This window comes from Gymnoscopelus braueri, assembly GCF_963280865.1.
Source record: "Gymnoscopelus braueri genome assembly, chromosome: 12".
Classification (NCBI taxonomy): Eukaryota; Metazoa; Chordata; class Actinopteri; order Myctophiformes; family Myctophidae; genus Gymnoscopelus; species Gymnoscopelus braueri.
In genome coordinates, this window is record NC_137614.1 from 4,977,243 (window position 1) to 5,003,867 (window position 26,625).

The window sequence follows — 26,625 nt, forward strand, 5'->3', positions numbered from 1 at the left end:
GCCCCCCCCACCCCAGATTTGCCCAAGGGTAGGAAGTAGTGATGTGTCGTTCATGATCAATTCGTTCAAAAGAACTAGTTCATTTGCCGCGAACGTGAACGAGCTTGTTCACTTTCTGAAACTGTTACGTTCACGCGCAACGTAAAAAAAACCGCTCCCGCGATGGTGTTTTACACACATTATAAAACATACATTAACCACTTTAGCCCTATTTTATACATAGGCTATTTGAAAATAGCAGATCTACAAGCTCATAACGCGTCGCATCGCAACGCGTTGTGAGCTTGTAGATCGGCTATTTTCAAATATGTTAGTACATTTACTTTTGGTACTTTAAGTATATTTTGATGCCAATACTTTTGTACTTTTACTCGAGTAAATTTTTAACCCTAGAAAATAGCGCTACTGAACGAGAACGTGAACGAATCATTTGAACGAATCATTTGAACGAATCATTGCCGGGAACGAAATCGTTCGTTCACTGAAATTAACCTTTTTTTCCCACCATCTTGGTCTGTCATAAACTAACTGGCGAGTCTAAAACCTCCGTCATCTCTCAATCAAAACAGCCATTACACATCTTTACACATCAATTCGTCGTACGACCCGGTCGCTCGCCGACAACAACAACAGATTTCCGGGCCAGCGACGCAAAGGCTGTACGTACAACGAAGTAGAAATCAGGCTTGAGGACATTCTTGACGGGCAGATGAGAATGACATAATATGACACGTAAAACAGAAACAGCGGTACAGCACAGTTGCTACGCAAGCCGTCAGTTGAGTGAGACAGAGACGTGAGGGAACTGCAGGACTAGACTCATATAGCCAGACTATACCGGATACGTCTGGGAAAATCTAAATTCAATGTAGGAGAAAATCTCAGCTAACAAACCTACGTTATTAACCGCTTAAACCCCATACGGTTGAGCGGAGTCCCTCAGGGCTCTATACTTTTATGCATTGGTTGCGCAATGCAGTTGGTTTTATTTTGTTTTTTATCTCCAAATAGTTTCCACCCACTTTTAGCCCCTACATTGAATTTAGACAAGATGTCACCAGATGTATCAGTAGGCGCCGGTGGAGATCTCGGATTTGTCTGGCTACGTGAGAATACTACAGGACTACTTCCTGTCCTCTTGACCAATCCACAGCCCCTAACAGTCTTAAAGGTCGTCTGAGACGGGGAGCGGCCGACGCGTCTGTGTAATTAATTCAATGAGAGGCGGGCGATTATTTGGGACGCGCAGAGAAGTTGAGGGGCGGAGAGGCAGGCGGGCGCGGTCCCGTAAAAAAATCTCACGCTCGTGCTCGTTTGTGCACACGCCTGCGGGCGGCAAGGGCAGGATTGTGGTGAGCTTTTTTTCCCCCCGCTACGCGCAGGAGGACAAAACAATAATGATAGCGGCGCGATCCCCGCTGATCCGAGCGAGAACGCCCGCGTCCACCGCTCCCCGTTTGAAACGACCCTAAGAGTGCGTCTCTTCATACGTACTGTAATTTCCGCTCTTAAGCCCAGTCCACGCCAATGATTCGAACACAACTAGTTGCAACCACTTGCAACAAAATCCTAAAACAACAGGACAGTCCACACCCAGGCACAGAGCTGCGACCGATTGACGTTACCATAGTAACGTGATAAACAACAAACGTGGCTCCCCCTAAACTGGACGGTGACAGACACTGTTTGCATAGCACTTCAACCCATTACATTTATTGCATACATCGTCTCTGTCGGGTGGAAACCTCATATGTCCAAAACTGTTCCTTTTTAGGATTCAAATTCAAAAATAGCAAAAGTAGCAGATCTACAAGCAGATCTACACGAGTAGATCTACAAGCTCAAAACGCGTCGCGAAGCTTGTTTTATCTGTTACTTTTGATACTTTTGTGTGACGCTGTACTATGATCAAGTAGGGCATATATTTACAAAAAACACAAAAAGTTAGAATATAGAGATAAGAGGTTTCTGCCCGACAACAACAATATTGTAGATACTCATCTTGAAATAGCTCTCCTTTGCTTTCTCCCATTTGCTCGCTCTATTTTTCTGTTTGTGCGTTTGTGTGTTTTTGTGTCACACACACACACACGAGAGAGAAAGAGAGAGAGAACATACTGCAAGTCATATGGCATTCTTTTTAGTGACTTGGTTGGAGTCGCTCTTTAAACTGGTTTAACATGATAATTCTGCCAAAAGGTTGATAAGCAGGTCTTCTTTCTCCTCCGTCGTTGTTTGGTTGTTTACATCTGTGAGCGTGAGTGTTCTCAGACAGAGCTGTACACGCTCGTGATTGGTGAAATGTTTTGATAGCTTCTGCAACGTTTTGCTTGCGACTGAACGTGTAGAATCACTGGCGGCGCGATGAGACGGCACGCGCCGACCTGCGACGGGGTAATTCAGACCGCTGCTATACTGTCTCTGCAACGGTTCCGTCACGTTGCAAATCATTGGTCTGGACTGGGCTTTAAGGTTTCACAATTCTACGCTTCAGCTCCATAAGATTTCACTAGCATTGTGCAGGTTCTGTTTGTAGGCTTATTATTGTACTACTAAAACCAACCACTGAGCCAAACCACAATGGAAGCTGTATGTGCCACCTCCAGTCCCACAGATAGTACTCTGGTGTGAGGTATTGTGGGTTTGGCTGCTGGTCCCCCCCGCCCCCCGTGCAGACTGCTCTGGTCCCCTCACAAGAATGATTCCCTGGACTTTCGACAGTTCAGATCATGTGGACATCGTGGTAGCGTGCCTTGGCAGAGTCGATGTCCACGCGGCGGGCCTCGGCGAAGGCCAGGAACGTGCAGAGACCCAGCAGGTTGACCACCGTGATGAGAGCGAACACCGACGCCCACGAGCCTGTGGTCTCGATCAGGTAGCCCGAGAAGTACACCATCAGGACCCCTGCACAGGAACACGCCGTTACAGATTTAGCAGTATGTTAGGCAGCGTTCAGGTTTTTTTACGCCGAACATGTCTGGAACAAACTACCAGAAAACTGCAGGTCTGCTGCAACTCTCAGTTCTTTGAATTGCCTTGTTGTTGGAATGTGCAATACCAATTACATTGCCTTGCCTTACATTAATTATGTCTGCAAACTGCGGATAGCTGGAGGCGTGTCCACATAAAACATAATTTTAACAATGTCTGTATACTTTTTTGAAAAAAATCTTCCTCCTAGTATAACCATAATACCTGATGATTATGTTTTAGGGGGGGAAAAATCACTGAAAATCACGGCACCCCGTCTTTAAAGTTCTGCCTACTAGCGTTCCCAGATGCAAACTGTGCAAATAAGTGATAAACGTCATAGCCCGCTCCCGGCCGCGGGACCGCTTAACTGTCATCCTTTCTCTCCGTTATTCATTCATCTGACAACAGCCTCCATTATGAAATATGCACGGCTCACAGGAGCCCAACATGACTGACAGGAGACGCTACAGCTCAAGTCTGAGTTCAGAGGAGCAGATTACTTATTTCACTCCATGGATCATGAAAGGGCCAAAACACAACCACGGTTTCAGAACTTTCAGAACAAGATCACAGATGTTTTGGTTCTCACAATACTCACCCGAGAAGGCTCCACAAGTATTCATAACGCCTGCGGGGAGGAAACCAAAGCACATAACAACCATTTTAGTTTTGTACTTGATGAAGGGTGGAACAGTTAAAGTGAAACTTTAAATAAGCTAATCTAACAAGCTAAATCTAATGAGGAGATTAATAGAATCTAGTGTGATTAAAAAAAAAGAAAAATCAAGATAAAAAATTCACAATTGCTTAGTGAATGGATGCTTCTGTGAGCATCCATTTTGGGAACGTACCAAACAGCGCTCCAGCGCAGGAGGGAGCCAGGTCCTGGACATTTACAGACACCCCGCTGTCAAAGAGACACACACATCACTTAAGACTCTAACACACTGCAAGCGTCAGACGTGCACAATATCAAACGCACTCATTGTTCACAACGGCTGCAGTCACACTGGAGCCGTCAGTTGGATGATGAGTCAAAGCCTGTTGTGCTCGGTTCTCTTTTGGACCGTCGACGCGTGGCACAGACCATTACAGACCATCCAAAATGAGTTAGAAACAACGCAGAAAGACAGTGAACGGAACGACAGAGCACAGTCGGGACTCCCGGCGTCCGTGCTTGCATGTGCGTTTTGGTACGCAGGCCTATCTTGTATAATTCGGGTCGGTGCGATGCGGTTAAAAGCCAATAATATGTATGTATGATATGCAATGACGAGATGAGTGCCACAGTGGACTGTTTATGTTCTGACTGCCATGCAAGACGGCCGGCTACAGGCAGCATTTAAGGACATTACAGACAGCAGGCACGGAGGCTCTGCAGTGCAAAACACGAGACAACAATACAGTACATTTCACAGCCGAATACAGAGACGATTTGACGCTTGACGTACTTGACGTGCGTCAGGGATACTCGCATCACTGGCGCTGTCAGTCTGTCACAGACTTTATCATTTCATCTGATAAGATGCTGCGAGACACTCCTTTATCTGATCTTCACAAGATACACTCCTTTATCTGATCTTCACAGCCACCTCAATAGCCCTGCTGTAACGTTAATAACCACACTGATACAAGGATTAAATATGACTGCACAGAGGCAGAGGAAAATAAAGGTCTGTGTCCAGGAAAATGTACCTCCGTTTTCAGCCTGCTGTCGTTGGTGGCTGAATCTTTCTAACAGTATTTGGAATAATTTGGAATCTTTTTAGTGCCAAATCGTAAATTTATTTTCTATATTTGTGAAGCAGACTCATTAACCACTTGAACCCTAGTGTGTCCCAATCCAAGTCATAATAGGCGAAAATATCAGATCTACAAGCTCAGAACTTGTAGATATTTTTGGTGAAGAGATTTTCTTTTTTTGCGTCTATACACGAAAAAAAAAAAAGGAGTGGTTCGAGGTTAGACCCCTGGGGGACCCCGGTCAACGAAGTATAATAGGGTTGAGGCAGTTAAACCCTACACTATAAACAGAGTTACAGTAACACTCAGGATTCTAAATTGTATATTTTGATTTTCTATATTTTTGTGAAGCTGTTTTGTTGCACTGTTGTCATGTCCATATGTTTGAGAGTTGAACGTTTAATGGACCACAATGGAAACAAGCTTTTGGCTTTTTGTGTCATCCATTTGGCATGGTTTTTAAAATTTGTCAATAAAGTATTAACTCATTCACTGCCAGAACTTTATTTTTTTGCGTTTGCCCACTGCCAGAGATTTTTAATTAAAAAAAAAAAGTACTCAGGAGCCGAGATACAAAATGTTTAAGTTTTAAGTTAACAAGGAAGTGGATGGGAGTCTAGATCTTCAACAAATCATATCTCCTTGGTCTTTGGGTTAAAAAAGAAATAAATAAATAAGAAAAAAAAAAAAAGAAAAAAAAAGATTTTTTTTTTTTTTTGAAAAAATTAAGTCGTTTTAGTCGTTCTTGGCAGAGGGGGCTTAAAGGACAAAAGTCGTTTTAGTCGTTCTAGGCAGGGAATGAGTTAAATTGATCAATCAAAACCTGAAAGGGTCACATTTACAATTGGTGTGGTGCGACTCACAAACACACCAAAAGAACACTTGGAACCTATCACTACCCTTCACCCAATCTGCTTTGTTTGCGTTATGTTACGTCAGAGCACTTCTGTCTCCTTGTAACTGACTACGTTATAATGTGCTGTTCCACTGAGCTTATAATGCATTATGACCAGCTCTAATAATACTGCATTAACCTTGTTATAATAAGGTTGTCAAACATGATTATAAACATTTATAACGAGTGTCATGAAGCCTTATAAGTTACATTATCCAAACTTCATAGAAAGTGTTAATGAGAGTAACTTTGAGAGCTGTTTCACCATGCAATGCAAGTCAGTGAGGAGACTATTTAGTTTGATCACTTTCTATTCAACAGGAGTAACATCACAGCAGAGTAACTACATACTGTAAGTCAAACCTACTTAAGTGTCATTGTGCTTTAAGGCACTTGCTGAGTCAAGGACCTGTTGTACGTTGATATGTAACATTACACTAGGTCCTTGTCTCAATTAGAGTTCTCAAATTCTGTCTAAACTTTTTTTCTTTTCTTTAAGTCTGCCTCCTGGTCCATTTTTAGAACTTTTCATGTTTCTCACTGACTTTGTGCCGATCTACACTCCCACTTTCACAAGGCACAAAAGCTGAACACAAACACTCCTATTAATAACATTTTTTTTAATAAATTGAATTGATTAACCACATTTTTATATACATACTTTGTCACACAATTATACTGTCGTACACAAATAGTGAAAATAGGCCATTTACAAGCACTCAACACATCACGTTCTGAGCTTGTAGATCAGCAACTTTTAATTTATATTTGGAAGTCTTTACCTATAATCTTCACCTATAAGGACATGCCCAAAATAGGGATTGATTATTATTTTTAAATAAAATGATTGGTTTTCTATATTGTTTTTTTTAAATAATTGATTCAATGGATAAGATCATTTAACTGTTGCACCCGTACATAGACATACCTGTGGCTGAAGGTGGTGAGGCCCATGGTGGCCGACACAAAGGCTACAGCCCAGGGGAAGGTGTGGGTCCTACACAGTAGGAGAGTAAACACACTGGAGACTCCCATGGAGAAGAACTGATGGAGAGAGACAGAGATAGACAGAACTTTATTGACGCCACGGGGGAAATGCAGTTCAGAGGCAGCGCCGCAGTTAAAGGGGTATTTCACTTTAAAATACTTCTGGGGTCATGTTAACGTCTACTCTGTCTTTTGTGTGCTGTGTTGAGTTTTTAAGTTGCTTGATTCACTGTTTAGATGTTTGATGTACATTTTTAACCAACATAAACCCATTGTAACTTCAAACTCCATTTTAACCATGTTAGATTCATTAAAAAAACACATAATTGCCTCTGAAACTAAACTACAAAACCCGCTTTTAAAAAACAAATCCAAACTACACTGAAATTGAAAAGGAAAAATCTAAACAAAATAAAAATAAAAACTATAATAACCTTGATTGGGATATTACTTAAGAGAGCCGCGAGAGAGAAGACATTATAGAGTACAGAAGTCCTGGCGTCACTCGTTCATCCCCTGGTTCCTAAAGTAATTTCGCTATGGAGAATAACATTGGGTCATCTTAGAATCGTCTCATATAAGAATTGTGGTCCAAAAATAAACAAACTGTCTCGGCGATATTGTCAGGGAGGAGGTTCTGTATCGTTTATGATAGTCAGTCACTTATATTTGATACAGTCCGTTTCTGGCGAAAATGTAACGAATGCGGCGGAAGTAACATTATCGTTTTCTCACCGTCAGTTGATGCTTCATATCCATAAGAGTCAAACCGCCGGGATCATTTGTTTATTTTTGGAACACAGTTCATATTTGACGCGATATTAAAGACGTCTATGGGAATTCAGAACGGGGGTGGAAAACCGCAAACCAGGTAGGATGTGTAAATTACGTCAGACTTCGGTGCTCTATTACCAGAGCTTACAAGGAAAATATCTTGTCATATAAAAGATATAGAGAGGACTTAGCTTTTTCACAGAGAAAACAAAACACACATGAAATCCCAAATACCTGCATCAACTTCCTTACAGAGGCTGTATCAAATCCTGGTGGGATAAAGAGAGAAATAAAGAAATATGGGTATATGAGAAACAATGGAAGAGCAGCTCTGTTATCAACAATCAATCTCTCAACTTAATACAACATAACTAATGCAGGGGTTTCCAAACATTTCCATGCCAAGCACCCTCAAATAACCATAGCCTCTGCGTTGCAGCCACCCTATTGTGAAATGGCTTGAAAGAGGAAACTTTCTGAAAGGTTTTTTAACATTGGCAGCCCTATTTTGGGCTATGAGTTATGAATTCACACACACACACACACACACACACACACACACACACACACACACACACACACACACACACACACACACACACACACACACACACACACACACACACACACACACACACACACACACACACACACACACACACACACACACACACACACACACACACACACACACACACACACGGCTATTCAAAAATAGCAGATATACAAGCTCATAGCACGGCACCGAGTGCCGTGCTTATAGATCTGCTTGTAGATCTGCTATTTTTGAAAAATATTGAAAACATTTTTATTTTTTTCAAAAACTGTTTTTAGAATTTAGAAAACATTTTTAAGAATCGCCTCAGGTCTTAATGGGTTAAATGAGAGGAGCTTTTTCTTTACTGGTGCGAGGACACCAATTTTCTTTTTGTTGAATTTCCTGTTTGGTCTGCACCTGGGCATAGGCGTGGATGTGTGTACCGTACTCTACCTTTTCATATCTGGCCTGACATACCTTGGCTGATGAGGTGGTCGGACAGGCAGCCGCTGAACAGAGACGATGGAATGGCCACCAACCAGGGAATGACATTGAACACCCAACCCTGAATGGAAGACAACATTTGAGTTAGTCCAGGTCAGGTTTTGTTGCCTTCAGCTACTGATGCTTGTAAAAGGTGCTGTAACTGATATATCATTGCTGTCGGGTGGAAACCTAATATGTCCAAAACTGTAATTAAAATTCAAAAATAGCAAAAAGAATAGCAGATCTACAAGCTTACACATGACATCCAATCAGGAGGGAGTACGCCACAAAGATAATTTCTCAGCTTGCTTTACAGTTTCTGTAAAATTCTGTCTGCTAATTTTTTTATTTACTTGTATCCTGTTGTATGAGTTCTCTCTCCTGATTGGATCGAATTGGCATCCCGTGGTGAACATTTATTTTCTCTTTACTAAAGAGCTGGGGAGATAGGGAGACTCCTGTTACTGAACAAACACTCTATAGTAATGATTGCTGTCAGAATATAGAGCTATTTAACACGTAAGCAACATTTACACTAGCCTGGTAAACCCTCCCTCCGGAAATCTCATTTCCATTTGATTTCAGGAAGGAGTCTGGCCTGAAGGCTTGTCTGGGCGTTTCTAGCCCGTACACCAAATGGACGAGCCTATCAGCGTCGTCGCACATCGTTCTGTGATTGACAGCGACAGTTGGCCAATCAGGTGGCGAGTCCGAGTGAGCCCGAATGGGACCGAGTGCAGCCGACAAAAATGGAACGATCCGCAATTGTTTCTGTGGCCAGTTCATGACAGAGCCTATTTAAAAATAAAAAATTAGAGAACCGGCAGGGGCGGGCAGTGACACGCATGTATCCGAATAAGGCAACCTATTTTGGGCATGGCCGTCTCAAAAGTCCCGTTGCGTCACATTAGTCTGGTGAACTGCTGATTGGCTGAAGGGGAACAACGATCATTGGCTGAAGGGGTTGTCAGTCAACGGTATTACTCCCGCCCAACTCCAGCCCACAGCCAATATTGCAGAATGGGCGATCAGGCCAGACTCACTCCTGAAATCAAATGGAAATGAGATTTCCGGAGGGAGGGTTTACCAGGCTACATTTACACCACCTTTAATGTAATTAGCTATACATCCTTCTTCAATGTAACTTGACTTTTCTTCAGTGAGGTGGTGGTGAGGGACCCTGGGGATGGAGGAGTGAAATTACCTTGGCGTCGGGGAAAGTGTCCTTGAAGAAAGTTGGCAGCCACGACAACAGTGTGAAGAAGGTGCTCGCTGTGCAAAGGTGTGTAATAATCACAGCGCTGTCATCAGCCAAGGACAAGAGAGAGGAAAAATTATACCTCGCACCTTTATTTCCACATAAAAATGACACCACTGCTAGACATTATATGGTGAAAGAACAGAAGTCTCTTTAGCTTTGAGCAGAGTAGAAACTGAAGTCACTTCTACCGTATTTGTCTGAATGATAATGTCAGTAATTGCTGAGGCAAATAGTATGTGGGTGAAACCAATAAGACTTGCATTAAAGGGCAAGACCACTTTGGTAGAGGTTTGGGTTGTGTAGTTACCTTGCCATGATGTAACTCCAAAGGTGGGGAAGAAATAAAAAATAATTGCTCCATTGATTAGAAATTGATAATTCAAAATATGCTCCTCATTGACTTACATTGTACGGTAAAACAGCTCTCAAAGTCACTCTTTTAGCACAAAAACGAACGCAAACAAAGTTGATTCAGACAATATAGAACATCACCAAACCCAGAACTGTTTTTTTTTTTAATAAAAATGTCAACTTCCTGTTGATTTTGCCATTTTTAATAAGTAGAAAACCCGGACTGGATCGGCGGATTCGGATCCAGATCTTCAAATAGTAAAATCAACAGGAAGTTGACATAATTTTTTTTTTTTAAAACAGTACTGGGTTTGGTGATGCTCTATATTATCTGAATCAGCTATGTTTGGGTTCATTTATGTGCTAAAAGAGTGACTTTGAGAGCTGTTTTACCGTACAATGTAAGTCAATGAGGAGCATATTTTGAATTATCAATTTCTAATCAATGGAGCAATTATTTTTGATTTCTTGCCTACCTTTGGAGTTACATCATGGCAAGGTAACTACACAACCCAAACCTCTACCAAAGTGGTCTTACCATTTAAGCTCGCTGTACAATGAATTAGATCTGACAGCTAGGTGAAAATGGCCTGATTTAAACTTGATTAAACGCGACACCAATGTACAATCAAGTAGAATGAACTCCCCATTGCAGTCAGAACTGCAGTCGCACTTGCGAGGCCTCGTGAGCTTGTAGATCGGATATTTTCACAATGTTTCTTATGTAATATTTGACAATTGGGCCAATTTGGTATTAAAAAGGTCTTAACACATTGAGTGCCATTAACGTTTCACGTGTTTTACCGCTATGGTGCAACGGTTTAGAACCCAAGATATCATTATCTGAAGATTTGCAGCTCCATCCACTCCTTGTTTAACTTATAACTGAAAAAGGCTGTATCTCGCTTCCTAAGCACTTTTTTTTACTTAAAAAAAAAAAAGAAAATCATTTTGGGGGTCCTTGACATGAAAAAGTTGGAGCACCACTGACTTTTTCAGAAAACAGTTAGGAGTCAGAAGACATTTGTAGAATGGGCCTCAGGTCTAAATGGGTTAAGCTAATCATCTGCCCCCCCCCCCCGCCCCCCAGGTTAGAACGCACTGATTTAGATGGCATGTTGTTTGGACAGATGCTACGTTCATTGTTTACCTGGTCTCCTAGTTTTCTTGGAAGCACCACATTGTTCTCTCTGCAGTGTCTATTTAGTTACCCTGATGTTTGATGACCAGAGTTCACGCTTACTCCACTTACTCTGACCTCACACAGTACTTACTCTACTTACTCTGATCTCACACTTGTGAGTCGCTCTGGATGAGAGCGTCTGAGAACATTGCCTACAGTGTAAATTGTGTAAAGGGTGACCTATGAAACCACAGTGATGACCGCTGTCATCAAAACAGGCCAGATTGCTTGCATGCAACGACAAATAGCTTCTATAAATAACCACGCCATAGGGACAGGCTGAGAGGAAATGAATGAACTCATTCTCTGACAGACCCAACAGATAGCCACGCTGACCAGAGACAAGTCCTGCTATTCAAAAAGTGTCTGATGCAAATAGCTCCTTATATTTATAGATGGAGGGCGCATGATGTACCTCCGCCAGGGAGGCGGAGAGAATGTCTGTCTGTCTGTCTGTCTGTCTGTCTGTCTGTCTGTCTGTCTGTCTGTCTGTCTGTCTGTCTGTCTGTCTGTCTGTCTGTCTGTCTGTCTGTCTGTCTGTCTGTCTGTCTGTCTGCCTGCCTGCCTGCCTGCCTGCCTGCCTGCCTGTCTGCCTGTCTGTCGCCGTGTGCATTGGATTAAAGCAAAATAAAATCTCACGACTGAAAGAATGTGTATGGCCAAGTCTTATTATGTGATTTGTGAAACAGTGTGAAAGGAGCCCTCCCCACACTAGCGCCATTTCCTAAACAATTAACACAATATGTAAAATGAATCTTGATTACTGTTTTAGTAATATTGTTCCTGCTGTTCTACATACTGCCAACCAGGTGAAGAAATCACAGATTGGGGCTTTAACCTTTACTTTTATGACATATCCGAGACCATTAGGGTTTTAAGGAAAATGCTTCTAAACATTTTGCTAGTTTGACCACTTCAAATGCTCCAATCTTTGAAAATATTAACCGAAAATAGCCGATCTACAAGCGCATTGAGAGCTTGTAGATCGGCTATTTTCGCTGCGCAACATGCGCAGTCATAGAAGACATGCTGACTTCTATGGAATCCAAAAGGCTGAAATCAGTCGTGGCGACTGAGAACTTTAATTCATGTGTGTGGCCGCCGTGTGTGAGGAGTCCGTGTACAACTGATCTAAAATGTTGTGTTTGGTTTTAAACTCACTACACAGCAGGTTGCTTGAAGAGGCGCAGCCAGTGTCTCTTGGACATTTTGGACTGAGGCCCACTGCTTCCCAGAGACTCCAGAGTTATTATAGGCCCTAGAAGGATAGATATACAGAGTTATGATAGGCCCTAGAAAGATAACTATACAGAGTTATTACAGGCCCTAAAAAGATAACTATACAGAGTTATTACAGGCCCTAGAAAGATAACTATACAGAGGTATGATACTGTAGGGCCTACAGTATCATACCTCTGTATAGTTATCTTTCTAGGGCCTACAGTGTAGGCCCTAGAAAGCTAACTATACAGAGGTATGATAGGCCCTAGAAAGATAACTATACAGAGGTGTGATAGACCCTAGAAAGACATACGCGACGTGTACATACTGTAATTGAACACATCAGAACTCAGAACACATGTATCGGACGTATGTACAAGTAGGACAGAAAATTATTGCAATCATTGATGCAAGAACATGAATCACAGGACAATAAATCAGGCTTAAGCGGGAATTCAATGTGAAAATGATTATCAAGGGCACTGGTTTTCAGTCATTTAGCTGGGTCCCCAGCTAAATGACTGATAATTACAGCAGGAACCAAATGGACCCTTATAGATCTGTAACTCTGAAAGTGTGCAAACGGTTCTCAGAGGTACAACTTGGTATCGAATGGAGGTCCATGGCTCAATAGTAATACATATAAAACGGGGGTCCTTGAAATGAAAAAGGTTGAGAGAATCACTGACCAAGAACTAGTGTTGATTTTTACAGCAAATTTCGATTTAGTTTTAGTCATAGTCTTTTGAATAAAATTCCATTTAGTTTTAGTCATATTTTAGTCATCTGAAATGTTTTCGTTTTTGTCTAGTTTTAGTCGACTAAACATCAAAAGGTTATAGTCGACTAAATCTACAGTTGATTTAGTCGACTAAAATGTATTTTGGCGGTACCGTGGCGTTGTAATGCCTGATTTTACAATCAAAAAAATCACGTGCTGTGACGCGTTGTGAGCTTGTATATCTGCTATTTTCAGAGTACAACACCCGAGCGCAACCAAACATAAAATGACTTGTCTTTTAGTTCTACTGGATCTCTTCTCCACTAGTCCCTCACTAACATTTTAGTCTAGTTTTTATTTGTTGACGAAATTGTCAGTATATTTAGTCTTAGTTTTGGTCATCATAGCTTAGTTTTTATTTACTTTTTATTTAGTTTTCTTCAGTGAAAAAAGGTAGTCGACCAACATTTTTCGCCATAGTTTTAGTCGACGAAATCAACCGAAAACTCCCAAGAACACAGAAAGTAAGGGCAGGCAGAGGCAGAATGACCAGCGGTGTTTACCTTCCCCTTTGAGCAGATACTTCCACATACAGTGTGCCCACAGGACCGAGAGCACCCCCGACACGTAGAACACACTCTCCCAGCCATACAGGTCCAACATGAGGGAGCCAGCCCCTCCTATCACCAGGGTGCTGGGAAAAGAAAAAGAACGAACAAGTCACAACAAGTCGCAATACATTAAAAGTGCAGAATGATCAAGAGCACTTCAGGGGACAGACTAGGGCTGGGCCATTAAATATAACAAAACCGATATTTAGAACCAATAACGGACTTAATTTGGCTCGTGTAGGTTAATCGAATAATCTGGAAGCAGGTTTTTGTTTTTGATATTTTTATTTATTTATTAACCCATTAAGACCTGAAGTCGATTCTACAAATGTTTTCTAAATCCTAACAGTATTCTGAAAAAAACGTATGTTTCTATATCAGTGGAGCTCAAACTTTTTCATGTCAAGGACCCCCAAAATTATATGTATTTGGCCGCCGACCCCCATCTCAAAATATTTTGTTCCAGGAACACCCCCGCCCCCCCCCAGAAGCAAAGATTTGGGTTAAAAATGTTTAAAACAACGCTTTAAAACAATATATATTCCAAGATTTGCACACATTTTCACGATTTCTAAAAAATTGGTACAGAAATGCATAGACAACATGGAAGGTACATCATGTGGCCTTCATTCATTAATTACCTAAAGAAACCATATGTCTGAAAAAGGCTGCAGTGACACAGTAACCTTGTGTTGTTGCTTTCCTGCATAGTGCTGGAAAAGCATTTGCACCGACTGTAATGGGACACTTAATTTGTTTTAGGACGGTTTACGGTGAGACGCTGTAACCTTGTGTGTGTTTTCCTGCATAGTGCAGGACAGTTGTTTAGGTAATAGGTTTATATACTATTGTATACTGTTGTTCTGTATTGACGGCGCTTCTCGTTTTCTTTTTCTTGCCTTGTATTGCTGTATACGACAGTACTTTCTTTCCTTACTCTTTACCTGTAACTCTTAACTGCTGTGCTGCCTGTGGCCGACTGATTTCCCCCCGCGGGATCAATAAAGGTGTCTATCTGTCTACAGAGGCCAAATCCTCCCCCCAGCCTCTTGTTACAGAACATTTTAGGAGAAACACTGCACCTTGCAGAATGGCTATTTTCAGCAAAGAGAGAGGGGGGGGGTGCCCAAAACCCCTGGGGGACCCGGTCTACGAAGCATAGAGGGTTGGAGGTGAACCTTAGTTTAGTTCAGTTTGGTTTAACATAAAAATGTTAGTACATAAAATTAGGAAACAGTAGTTGCATTGCAGGGAAGGAAGGGAGGAAGCCATGGCAGGCTTATATACAGAGTCCGTATCTTGTTGAAGTTTCAGTAAAAAAGCAGCCATAAATCTCTCCTCTAGCAACCTTGGGTTGTAAATACTTTAAACACATGATTTAAGTCCAAATATTTGTTCATCATCTATCTGTCAGCTGTTCCTGTGTTCCTTGAGTGTGAAACGAGGAAGTGTTTTTATTTCTCCATCATGCCCATTGCATGGTGAAACACCATGCAATGGCTCTAAATAACACTTTTAGCACACAAATGAATGTGAATAAAGTACGCTTTGCCAGTCATTTTACTTAGTTTTGGGGAAGTGAAATGGCTCTATTCATTTTATATTCCCCATTTATTTATTATAATTATTATTATGTTATATTTATTTAAGTTTAAGTTAAACTCTATATTGTATATTGTGAAAAAATACACAATATACAGAATACATTTTCAGATGGGTCAACAATTTCATCCAATCAGGAGAAAGAACCTAACCTGAATTTATAGTGTTCCAATTCAAATTTCGTCAGCTCATTTTTTTTTTTTTTTCATCACTTCCAATTTCATTTGTTTGACCTGTATCCTGATGAAAGTGGTATTGCGACCTGAAAGTGTATTTTCTGTTTACTAAAAAGCTGGAGAGACGAGGAGACCTCTATTATTGAACTGTATAGCAACGATTACTGGAATGTAGAGCTATTTAACACTTACAAAAAAAACATCACTTACAACACCTTTAAGAACATCGAAATCTGTGACCCACCAGATTCAGTGATAGGTAGGGTAAGTGATATATATATATATATATATGTATATATAAAGTACATATATATGTACTTTAACCCTTTGTTAAAAGGTTAAAGTACTATATTCTGATAGTAATCATTGCTACAGAGCGTTTGTTCGGTCACAGGGGTCTCTCCAGCTCTTTAGTAAACAGAATGTAAATACATTTTCAGGTAGGTGACAACATTTAAGCCAATCAGGAGAGCGCACTGAAAATGCATTTTCTGTTTAATAAAGAGCTGGAGAGACATGGAGACTCCTTTAACTGAACAAACACTCTATAGCATGGGTTTTCAACTGGTAGTCCGTGGACCACTGGTGGTCCGTGAAGGTATTGCATGTGGTCCCTGACCATGCATTTAGTAATGAAGATTTGTATTATATTTTATTTTATCGACCACTAGTTGAGAAAAAGTATGATGTATGATGACGCATCAATGTTGTCAGTTACTTGGAAGTCGGATGTCAAGAACTTCCACAGAAATGGGAGTTAGAATTTCAAAGGAAACTGTACCGGTTTACCTGGTTGAGTCATCATTAGTAGGAAATGTGCCCATATCAATCGCATGTGCTTGCTCATACATACAGTATGTTGCAATGAATTAGTTAACATGAGTTTAATATGGAAGGATAAGAGAACAGAATAAGGGCAACCATGGGAAAGGAATGGATCAGTAGTTCTCAATCTTTTCTGAGCTCTGGACCACTAGCATATCTCAGTTAAATAATTACCGTTAAGGGCTTCATTTAATTCACCTCGAATTAACAAATTAAATTAAGGCCTTAACAGTCATTATTTAATTTCAAGCGTTTTCCCCCACACCTCGCCCATATCCCCCCTCCCAACACAACAGTGGTCCCCAGGTTGATTCTCAGTCAGGGTGGTGGTCCCTGGTTCATAATCAGTTGAAAACCCATGCTCTATAGCAATGAGTACTATCAGAATATAGAGCTATTTAACACTTATTTTAACAAAAGTAAATAACTTACCCTACTTCGAGTGCTGATCAGTGTGACTGTAACATGAATAGAGCTATTTCACTTTCCTAAAATCTAAGTGACATGACACAACTCCTTTTTTCCACCTATTGTCAGAATCCACTACGTGGAGCAGCAGATGTGGACGTATATCTTGGCTAAGGTACCCAATACAACCCCAAGGTTCTTTTCAAAATTCTAGGAGAGACACTGCACCTTAGGGACTCCTAAAAATGGATTATGTTACAAAGCACAACTCACCCCAAGTAGGAACCACTACCCACTGTGCTCATGAGGAATCCTCTCTCACTCTCAACCACCTTCTGAGAGCACAGACTGGCCAGAGATGGGTAGTGTACTCCTAGACAAGAAGACATGAGGATGAATGGCAAAGTTATTCAAGATCACACTCACAACAAGTATAGGGAAACCATTATTTGATACTTTGGCTATTCAAAAATAGCAGATATACAAGCTCATAGCGCGGGTGCCACGCTATAAAAATATATAATATATTCATATATATGAATATATGTTTTAAAGCGAAAATCTTTTACTCCGATCTGTGCTTCTGGGGGTCCCTGGAAGAAAATATTTTGAGATGGGGGTCCGTGGCCAAATTCATATAATTTTGGGGGTCCTTGACATGGAAAAGTTGGAGCACCACTGATATAGCAACATACTGTTAGGATTTAGAAAACATTTTTAGAAATGTATTTGGCCATCTCAAAATATTTAGTTCCAGGGACCCCCATGAAGCAAAGATTTGATTTAAAAATGTTCGCTTTTAAAAAATATATACATTCAAAGATTTACGCAAATGTTCATGATTTTTCTAAAATAGCAGATCTACAAGCTCATAATGAGCAAAACCCCTATCTGAAATAATTGTGTGCCAAGGACCCCCATACGAGAAGATTTGTGTTGTTAAAGGTTTTCAAAATCATTCCAAATGGACACCATTTCTAACGATTTTTCTAAAATAGCAGATCTACAAGCTCCCAACTTTGTGCTCTGCACATTGTGATCAGCTCCGTAGATCGGCTATTTTCGAATAGCCTAAATATAAGTGGTTAAACTTACATTTTTACTATTTTTTTTGCCCCCCTGGAACCCCCTCAAGGACCCATGGGGGTCCTCAGACCCCACTTTGAGAACCACTGCCCCAATAAGAAGTTCCAGCATGGAGGAGCTTTAGAAAAAGCCGAACGCAGCACTTCAGCTCAAAGAGACACCGTGACGGAGTTTACTGATCAAACGCAGATCTGGTGAGAGTCAGAACAAAACTGCTTAACTCATTCTATCCGGGAACGCATCTGTGTCACTTTAGATTTCTTTGGCTATTTTTTGAGAAATCGTGAAAATGTGTGCAAATCTTTGAATATATATATTTTTTTATAACTAAATATAATTAAATAGCAGATCTACATGCTCATAGCACGGCACTCGGTGCGGCGCTATGAGCTTGTACATCTGCTATTTTTTGAATAGCCAAAGAAATCTAAAATGACACAGATGCTTTCCCAGATTGAATGGGTTAAGTTACAGTTTTCGTTCTGATTTGCCGTCTCTCCCCTGAATGACTATTGCGTCGCAGGCAAGCAGAAACTTTGTATCTCCCTATTTCATGTTTTTTTCATAAATGAATGCCCTATTCTGTACTTGGTCTAATAACAGTGTCAGCCCATTCCACACCAATAATACGCAACAAAACTAGTCACACCTTGTAACCAGTTGCAACAACAACTTGCAACATTATCCCTAAACTGCGGTCAATTCAGACCACTGCAATTTCTTGCAACTGGTTGCAAGTTGCAACTAGTTGTGTTGCGAATCATTGGTAAATAAATGGTCTACAAGCTCACAATGCTTTGCGATGTGATGCGTTGTGAGTTTGTAGATCGGCAATTTATCTATCTACAGTCTATTTTTGAACCAGAGGCCCTGGTTGCCCCAGGTACGATTTCCAGGCCACGCCAGCATATGTGTCGATGAAATGAAATCTGTCCCTGAGCAAGACTCTTAACCCCTAATTGCTCACAGGCCCTCATTGGAAACAAGCCCGCAAGGACTTTCATGAACGTCCTGTTAAAAGGAATTATCCTTATCCTTATCCTTATGCCCAAAATAGGGATGCCAGGTTGACTACTAACTATTTTTGATCCATCAGAGACGATTTTGTCTCTGTCGGGTGGAAACCGCATATGTCCAAAACTGTTAGTACTTTTCAGGATTCAAATTCTAAAATTGCAAAAGTAGCAGATCGAGTAGCAGAGTAGCAGAAGTTAAAAACTTTCGAGCTTGTAGATCTGCTACTTTTAATGCTTTTATGTGACACTGTAGTATGATCAAGTAAAAAAACACAAAGTTTTGGAGATGAAAAATGAGATAAAGAGGTTTCTGCCCCGATAGCACTGATTTCCTTCACGTGAGACTGGTGTATTGATTCAAAGGGTTTGCAGTCTCACCTTGCAGCAGGCCCATAAGGAAGCGAGACAGGGTCATGGAGAAGATGGGCTGGGAGCAGAAGTGGGCCAGGATGGGGGTGAAGGCCGTCATAGCCCCCCAGGCCGCCGCGGACAGCAGGAGAACCTTCTCCCCTCCCACCCTGAGGAGGAACACAGATCAGATGACAGACCACCGTTCAGTCACTGTTTGCACACTCTTCTGACTTTATTAAGAGAGGCCATTACGTCACCATGCTTAACTCATGAAGACGGGGAAAGCATCTGTCATTTTGGATTTGAACCATTATCTTATACTTTGGCTATTCAAAAATAGCAGATATACAAGCTATGAGCTTGTAGATCTGCAATTTTAGAAAAATCGTGAAGATTTGTGCAAATCTTTGAATATATATATTTTAAAGCGAACATTTGTCCAATCTTTTGTTCCAGGGACCTCCAGAAGCAAAGATTTGAGTTAAAAATGTTTCAAAAAATATATGTATTCAAAGATTTGCTCAAATGTTTTTTTGTTGAAAGATTTTTCAAAAATAGCAGATCTACAAGCTCATAGCTATTTTTGAATAGCCCAAAGAATAAAATAATGGTTATAGCTAAAATCTAAAATGACACAGATGCGTTCTGTAAACGTTGGTTGCTGTAGAACTTTGAACTCTCTAGATGTCTCCCTGGCCGCATTGGTTAAACACTTGAATCCTATATACTTTGGTGACCTGTGGTGTCCCCCATGGATCTATACTTGGCCCCCCTCCTTTTCGCCTCTATTCCAAAGCTCACAATGCGTCATGTTGTTGTGAGCTGTTGTGTATTATCTGCTGCTTTCACCGAATGTTGGCCTACGTATAATTACACACCCATAATAGGGACATGTGGTCAAAATGAGACATGACTTGTGCTGCTTGGTCTTTTTCCTCAACGGATTTAGTGTCAAAATCACATGTCCATTCGGACAAGGTACTGAGTACTGACTATTCGTGCAAAATGATTAATGTAATTTATAATAATATTAATACATACAATTTAAATAGCGCTTTTCTAAGTACTCAAATTCGCTTTACAAAAGAGAAACAAAATAAAAACAACTTTAACAACTTCATAAATCCTATATACTTTATACTAGATTTTGAGAGGAGGTAGTACCATTTTCCCGTTAGACAGACCCCCCCCCCCTATTTTTTGTACATGTTTTTTTTTCTTTTTGCATTTTTGGTTTTGTTTGTGTTATTTTTTCTGTATTTTTGTGTTGATATTTGAACTGTTTGGTTGCTACTATATATGTCTATGAATTGAATACCAAGGACCCCAATGGAAACAAGACCGCAAGGACTTTTTTGGACGGACCTTTTAGACATCAAAGATTTGCTCAAATGTTTTTTTGTTGAAAGATTTTTCAAAAATAGCAGATCTACAAGCTCATAGCTATTTTTGAATAGCCCAAAGAATAAAATAATGGTTATAGCTAAAATCTAAAATGACACAGATGCGTTCTGTAAACGTTGGTTGCTGTAGAACTTTGAACTCTCTAGATGTCTCCCTGGCCGCATTGGTTAAACACTTGAATCCTAAATACTTTGGTGACCTGTGGTGTCCCCCATGGATCTATACTTGGCCCCCCTCCTTTTCGCCTCTATTCCAAAGCTCACAATGCGTCATGTTGTTGTGAGCTGTTGTGTATTATCTGCTGCTTTCACCGAATGTTGGCCTACGTATAATTACACACCCATAATAGGGACATGTGGTCAAAATGAGACATGACTTGTGCTGCTTGGTCTTTTTCCTCAACGGATTTAGTGTCAAAATCACATGTCCATTCGGACAAGGTACTGAGTACTGACTATTCGTGCAAAATGATTAATGTAATTTATAATAATATTAATACATACAATTTAAATAGCGCTTTTCTAAGTACTCAAATTCGCTTTACAAAAGAGAAACAAAATAAAAACAACTTTAACAACTTCATAAATCCTATATACTTTATACTAGATTTTGAGAGGAGGTAGTACCATTTTCCCGTTAGACAGACCCCCCCCCTATTTTTTGTACATGTTTTTTTTTCTTTTTGCATTTTTGGTTTTGTTTGTGTTATTTTTTCTGTATTTTTGTGTTGATATTTGAACTGTTTGGTTGCTACTATATATGTCTATGAATTGAATACCAAGGACCCCAATGGAAACAAGACCGCAAGGACTTTTTTGGACGGACCTTTTAGACAAAGTATTATAAATGTAATTGTGCTGTTGTTTACATTTTCTGCCTAATAAAATATTCAATCAATCAATCAAAAATACTTAATTGACCAGGATCCCCCAGGGGTCTGTACTTAGCCCCCTTCTTTTTTTCCCCCTCTACACCAAATCTCTTCTCAAATAGCCAATATACAAGCTCACAAGGTGCTGCATTGTGAGCTTGTAGCTGCTGTTTTTGCCGAATGTTTGCCTATTATGACATGCCCAGAACAGGGACACCAGATGAGACCAAATGAGACATAATTCATGTTTAAAATTATCCTACGTTTCAGTTATTTTGCTCACAAAACAATAACCCTTTGGAATTTATATGGAGAGTGTTTTGTATTAAGAAATAAACTTTGGGTAACAATTCTGTTTGCAAAACCAAACCTATCTATTTAAAAGACTGTGATGATTTCCCATGGGACATCTAGACATGCAAACATAACAAACGCATCCAGCCCTCATTAGGATGTCTTATTGCTTTGCATGAAAAACAAAACTGAACAAACAAAGCTGACTAGTGACGCACAAGGTACCACTCTTACCACACCATTAACAAGCAGGCAGCTTGTGCAAGCACAATCAATGACAATTTCAAACAAACTAGACATATCCTCGTGAGGGTGTGACCCACAATTTACTCTTATTTACTCACTATTCATATCACGTCATTGAAATTATGCACAAATGTACCCTTACGAGTTCATTAGGTTCCATGTGTACACTTTCAAAGTTATGGTGGTCCTTGAAAATAAATTTGAGAACCACAGATATACTGTGAAGTTATAGGTGGCAGCTACAGGGAAAAAATGGCAAATGCTGTTGGTGTATATACAATATACCAAGTCTTTATGCACATGTACATTTGATGATGCTCTGTTTTATTCCCTTTTTGCTCTTCCCTCTTTCTTTTCTTTAAATATTTTTACTATTTCTATCATTATTCTGTTGTTGTTATTATCTATCAGTGGTGGTAGAAGTACTCAGAAATGTTACTTAAGTAAAAATAGCAATACCACAATATAAAAATACTCAGTTGCAAGTAAAAGGTGTCGAAAATGTTCAAAATGTTACTTGAGTGAAAGTGCAAAAGTATTGGCATCAAAAATGTTTTGAAAAAAGCTGATCTACAAGCTCACAACGAGTTGCATTGCGACGCGTTGTGAGCATGTAGATGGCTATTTTCAATAAAAATATAAAATAGGGCTAAAGTGGTTAGTGTATGTTTTATAATGTAATAATTTATATCTGCAAAGTAACTAAAGTTTTCAAATAATGTGTAACAATACAGTACAACCTTGAACCGGTATTGTAATTGTAATTGTAGAGCAGATGTCCACATACCAGCTCTGACAGTGTGATAAAACCAGTTCTGGAAACGATTCCAACATTTAACCGAGTCAGGTTCCTAAATGTTGGATACGGTTCCTTCGGTTCCCATTCCAACCTTAATATCAGGTAATATCAGTATCAAGGTTTTTTTTCCCTTACCTGTCGGCGACATAGCCACCGAGGACTTGGGTGAAGCAGTATCCCCAGAAGAAGCTGCCCAGCACCATGCCCGACTCCCTCTTGGTCCAGTGGAACTGCTCCGCCATGCTGACGGCACAGATGGGCATTGCCACGCGGGCGCAGTACAGCAGGCAGGTCCCCAGCAACAGCACCACGGTCCATATCCGGGCGATTGGTCTGCACAGGGAAGAGGTCGGGTTCAGAGTCAGAGGTGTACATTTTCCAATTTTCAATACTTTTTACTTCTACTCCACTACATCTCAGAAGCAAATATTGTACTTTTAATCCACCATAATTATTTGAAAACTTGTAACTAACCACTTCAGCCATGGCTATTTGAAAATAGCCGATCTACAAACAGTTTTGCGCTTGTAGATCGGTTATTTTCAAAGGATTTTTATACATTTGGAAACATATGAAATGGGATATTGTGCATAATGAGTACTTTTACTTAAGTATATTTTGACGCTAATACTTTTGTACTTTTACTCAAGTACATTTTGAATTGTGTGCTTTTACTTGCAACAGAGTAGCTCTACATTGCAGTATTGATACTTTTACTTTAATTTACAAAAATGTGTACTTTTTCCACCACTGTTCAGAGTGAATAATGTGTGTGCGTGTGCGTGTGTGTGTGTGTGAGAGCGAGAAAGAGAGAGAGAGCCCAACTGGTGCCCATGGTGAAACTGAACCTGAACACAGGATCCCTTTCTCAACTTTTTTCTTAGGATTCATATGACAGTTTGATGTATTTGTCTCATTAAGGACACATGCATGGTAAATTATCATTATTGACACATGCATGGTAAATTATCATAACTGACCACATGCATGGTAAATCATGGTAAATTGGGTTTAGGTATTCTGCTTTGATCAGTCCTCAACTCCTGATGACATCCAGACTCCAAATAGAAACGTTCTTGACAGGCCATGTAGCCATTGGGCAATGATGGTGGAAGAAGTACTCTTTTACTTAAGTAAAAGTAGCAATACCGCAATGTAGAAATACTCTGTTACAAGTTAAAAGGCATAACAAATATTACTAGTACCAAAGTAAAGTAAAGGTACTCCATTTTTTCAAACTTTTCCAAAAATAGCAGATCTACAAGCTCACAATGTGTCATGTTGCCATGTTGATGTAGATTGGCTATTTTAGAATAATCAATCTATGAAATAGGGCTTAATTTGATTAATATGTGTTTTGTAATATTACTCTAAATCTGCAAAGTAATTCATAACTACAGTTTTATAGAAAAATAAATGCAGTGGAGTAAAAGGTACAATATTTGCCTCTGAGATGTAAGGGAGTAGAATTATAAAGTATTGAAAATGGTAAAGAAAAAAGTAAAGTAAAAGAACCTCAGAATAATACAAGTAACAGTAGGCTACTTGAGTAAATGTACTTAGTTACTTTCCATCTCTGCCGTTGGGGGCAATAGGGATATGCTTTCTAATTCTACTCAAAAAGTTTTATTTCAGACCAGCAAACTGAAAGGTGTTTTTTACTCCAATGTGAAAACAAATATGAATATGTTGTATTTCACCAACTGTTTTGCTTTGTTTTAACCAGAGGAGGAGACCTCAAAAGTTGAAACAAAGTATCAGGAAGTTCAGGAACACTTCTGATCTGTCATCGTGACGTTACATTGATTCAAAGTAGCCAACGTTTACACAGATAGATGACTATACAAACTGTATCCTATCTACTGGGATAGCCTACAGCTAAAATACTTAATCTGAGAGGGAGAGAGAGAACTCAGTCTTAAAATCAAAGTACATGTGGATAAATAACCTGCAGCAACAATATTATAGACCATTGGTTCTCAAATTGGGGTCCGGGGAGCGGGGACCCCCAGGGGTCCTTGGGGGGGTTCAAACCAGGGGGGGTCCCCAGCAAAATGTGTTAATATAGCATCACAATAAGTTTAACCTTTTATACTTTGGCTATTGAAAAATAGCAGATCTACAAGCTCATAGCACGCACTGAGCTTGTAGATCTGCAATTTTAGAAAAATCGTTTTGGGGGTCATTGACAAGAAAAAGTTTTAGAACCACTACTGATATAGACTATTAAAAAAAGAATGCTATACCTCGGCCAGTAGGTGTTCTGTTCAGTCCAAGTCTTCTTCTGACATGATCCAGGGGGTCCGAGGAGCTTCTTGTCCGGTGGATGGGTCTCCTTGTGACAGACCAGATCTGGACTACAGTTCTTTCCATGTTTTTGAAGAATTGCCATTCAACGTCGTAGAGGTTTTTTAGCAGCTCTCTCACCCTCTCCTCTCCCCCCGGGCTGTTTATTCACAACCAGGCACTAATATGAGTCTGACTGATCTCTCTCTGAGGTCGATGAAAAAACCACCAAAGTGAACGTCGTTTAGAGCATCAAACAGCACAAACCCCGTTTAGATCGCAGCGAAACAACAAACACATCTTTTGTTTTCGGCTGATGATGATGGATCCATAACCGTGATGATGATGATCGGATTAAAGGGGGGAAGGTTAAAACCGTTGGTGGAGGTTTGGGGGGTGAAACAAACAAACGGGGGGAAAGGAGAACCGAAACGACGCTATACACAGCAGTTGTGTGTTTGCCTGATGCTTCAGAGGAGGAGTAATCCACGTGTCAGTTCTCTTCTCCTCTCAGCCGCGCAGTTCTTCTGGCCATCGGTAGGGTTCAGTCTTTTAGCCCTGATGCACGGCTGTCATATATTCTATACGACAGTCATGGATTAACTTCAACCTGGTGTTTGCACTTTCTCCATTTATTGCCTGTGCATCTACATAAACGTTCAAATTTAAAATATAAAGTGCTGACCCCATGACCCCGGATGATAGTATTATGGCCGGGCCTTCAGAAGTACCCGTATCTTCTGTATTGTTCAATAAAAAGCATTGTAATCCGATTGGTGGCCATTTTCTCAGGTTTTTCACCATATGAGTTCAATTACGCGACCCTATCGGGTGGGATATGTATTGCACTCTGATACGTTACAACTATGAGAAAATGGCTACCGATCGGATTAAAATGCTTTTTATTGAACAATACGGAAGATAAGGGTACTTCTGAGGAACCGTACATGATTGTAACATCTGTGGCCATTAGGTAAGCACTTTGTATTTGAAATTTTAACGTTTATGTAGATGTACGGGCCAAAAAGGGAGAAAGTGCAAACATCAGGTTGAAGTTCATCGATGACTGGCATGATATGATAGTCCTGTATCAGGGCTAACACAGTCAGGAAGTCAACACAAACAAGTGACTTGTCTTTTTCTTAAGTCAACGGCTTTCAAAACATAAACATGTCTTATTAAACCACAGCTATCAGCCAGAAGCCCAGAGAACGCCCTGCTATTAAACTGTTCTTCAATGTCCGATCCAGGCACATCATATGATGATGACTGTGCGTTCTATACCTTTTATTATTATTATCACAAGCTGCTGGGTGTGCAGGATGCAGGATTCATGTGGCTTCCCTATCGGATTACAACACTGTCAGAGAGATAACAGCATCATTTGCCACTGCTGTCCCTTTTTAGTGCCGATAAGGGAGAGAAGCCTGGCTGGGACGTCCCTCTCTCTCCTCCTGGCTCCTGCCCTCATGGCAGCCAGCCTGAGCCTGAGCCAGGTGGGTGACGATGCCACCACC

At 40.4% G+C, this 26,625-nt stretch overlaps 1 protein-coding gene across 1 annotated transcript; it reads right to left on the reverse strand.

The window, feature by feature from the left end:
- Nucleotides 1-325: 325 nt before the first annotated feature.
- On the reverse strand, nt 326-25,531 carry slc17a9b (solute carrier family 17 member 9b). The gene is made up of 13 exons (XM_080444093.1): nt 25,069-25,531; nt 22,958-23,155; nt 19,236-19,375; nt 17,029-17,128; nt 13,697-13,827; nt 12,353-12,449; nt 9,601-9,697; nt 8,388-8,475; nt 7,607-7,641; nt 6,540-6,655; nt 3,825-3,880; nt 3,572-3,601; nt 326-2,904 (listed from the first exon to the last, which is right to left on the reverse strand). The coding sequence occupies exons 1-13, from the start codon at nt 25,212-25,214 to the stop codon at nt 2,723-2,725; spliced, it is 1,416 nt and encodes a 471-aa protein (XP_080300219.1). The 5' UTR covers nt 25,215-25,531; the 3' UTR covers nt 326-2,722.
- Between the last annotated feature and the right edge of the window lie 1,094 nt (nt 25,532-26,625).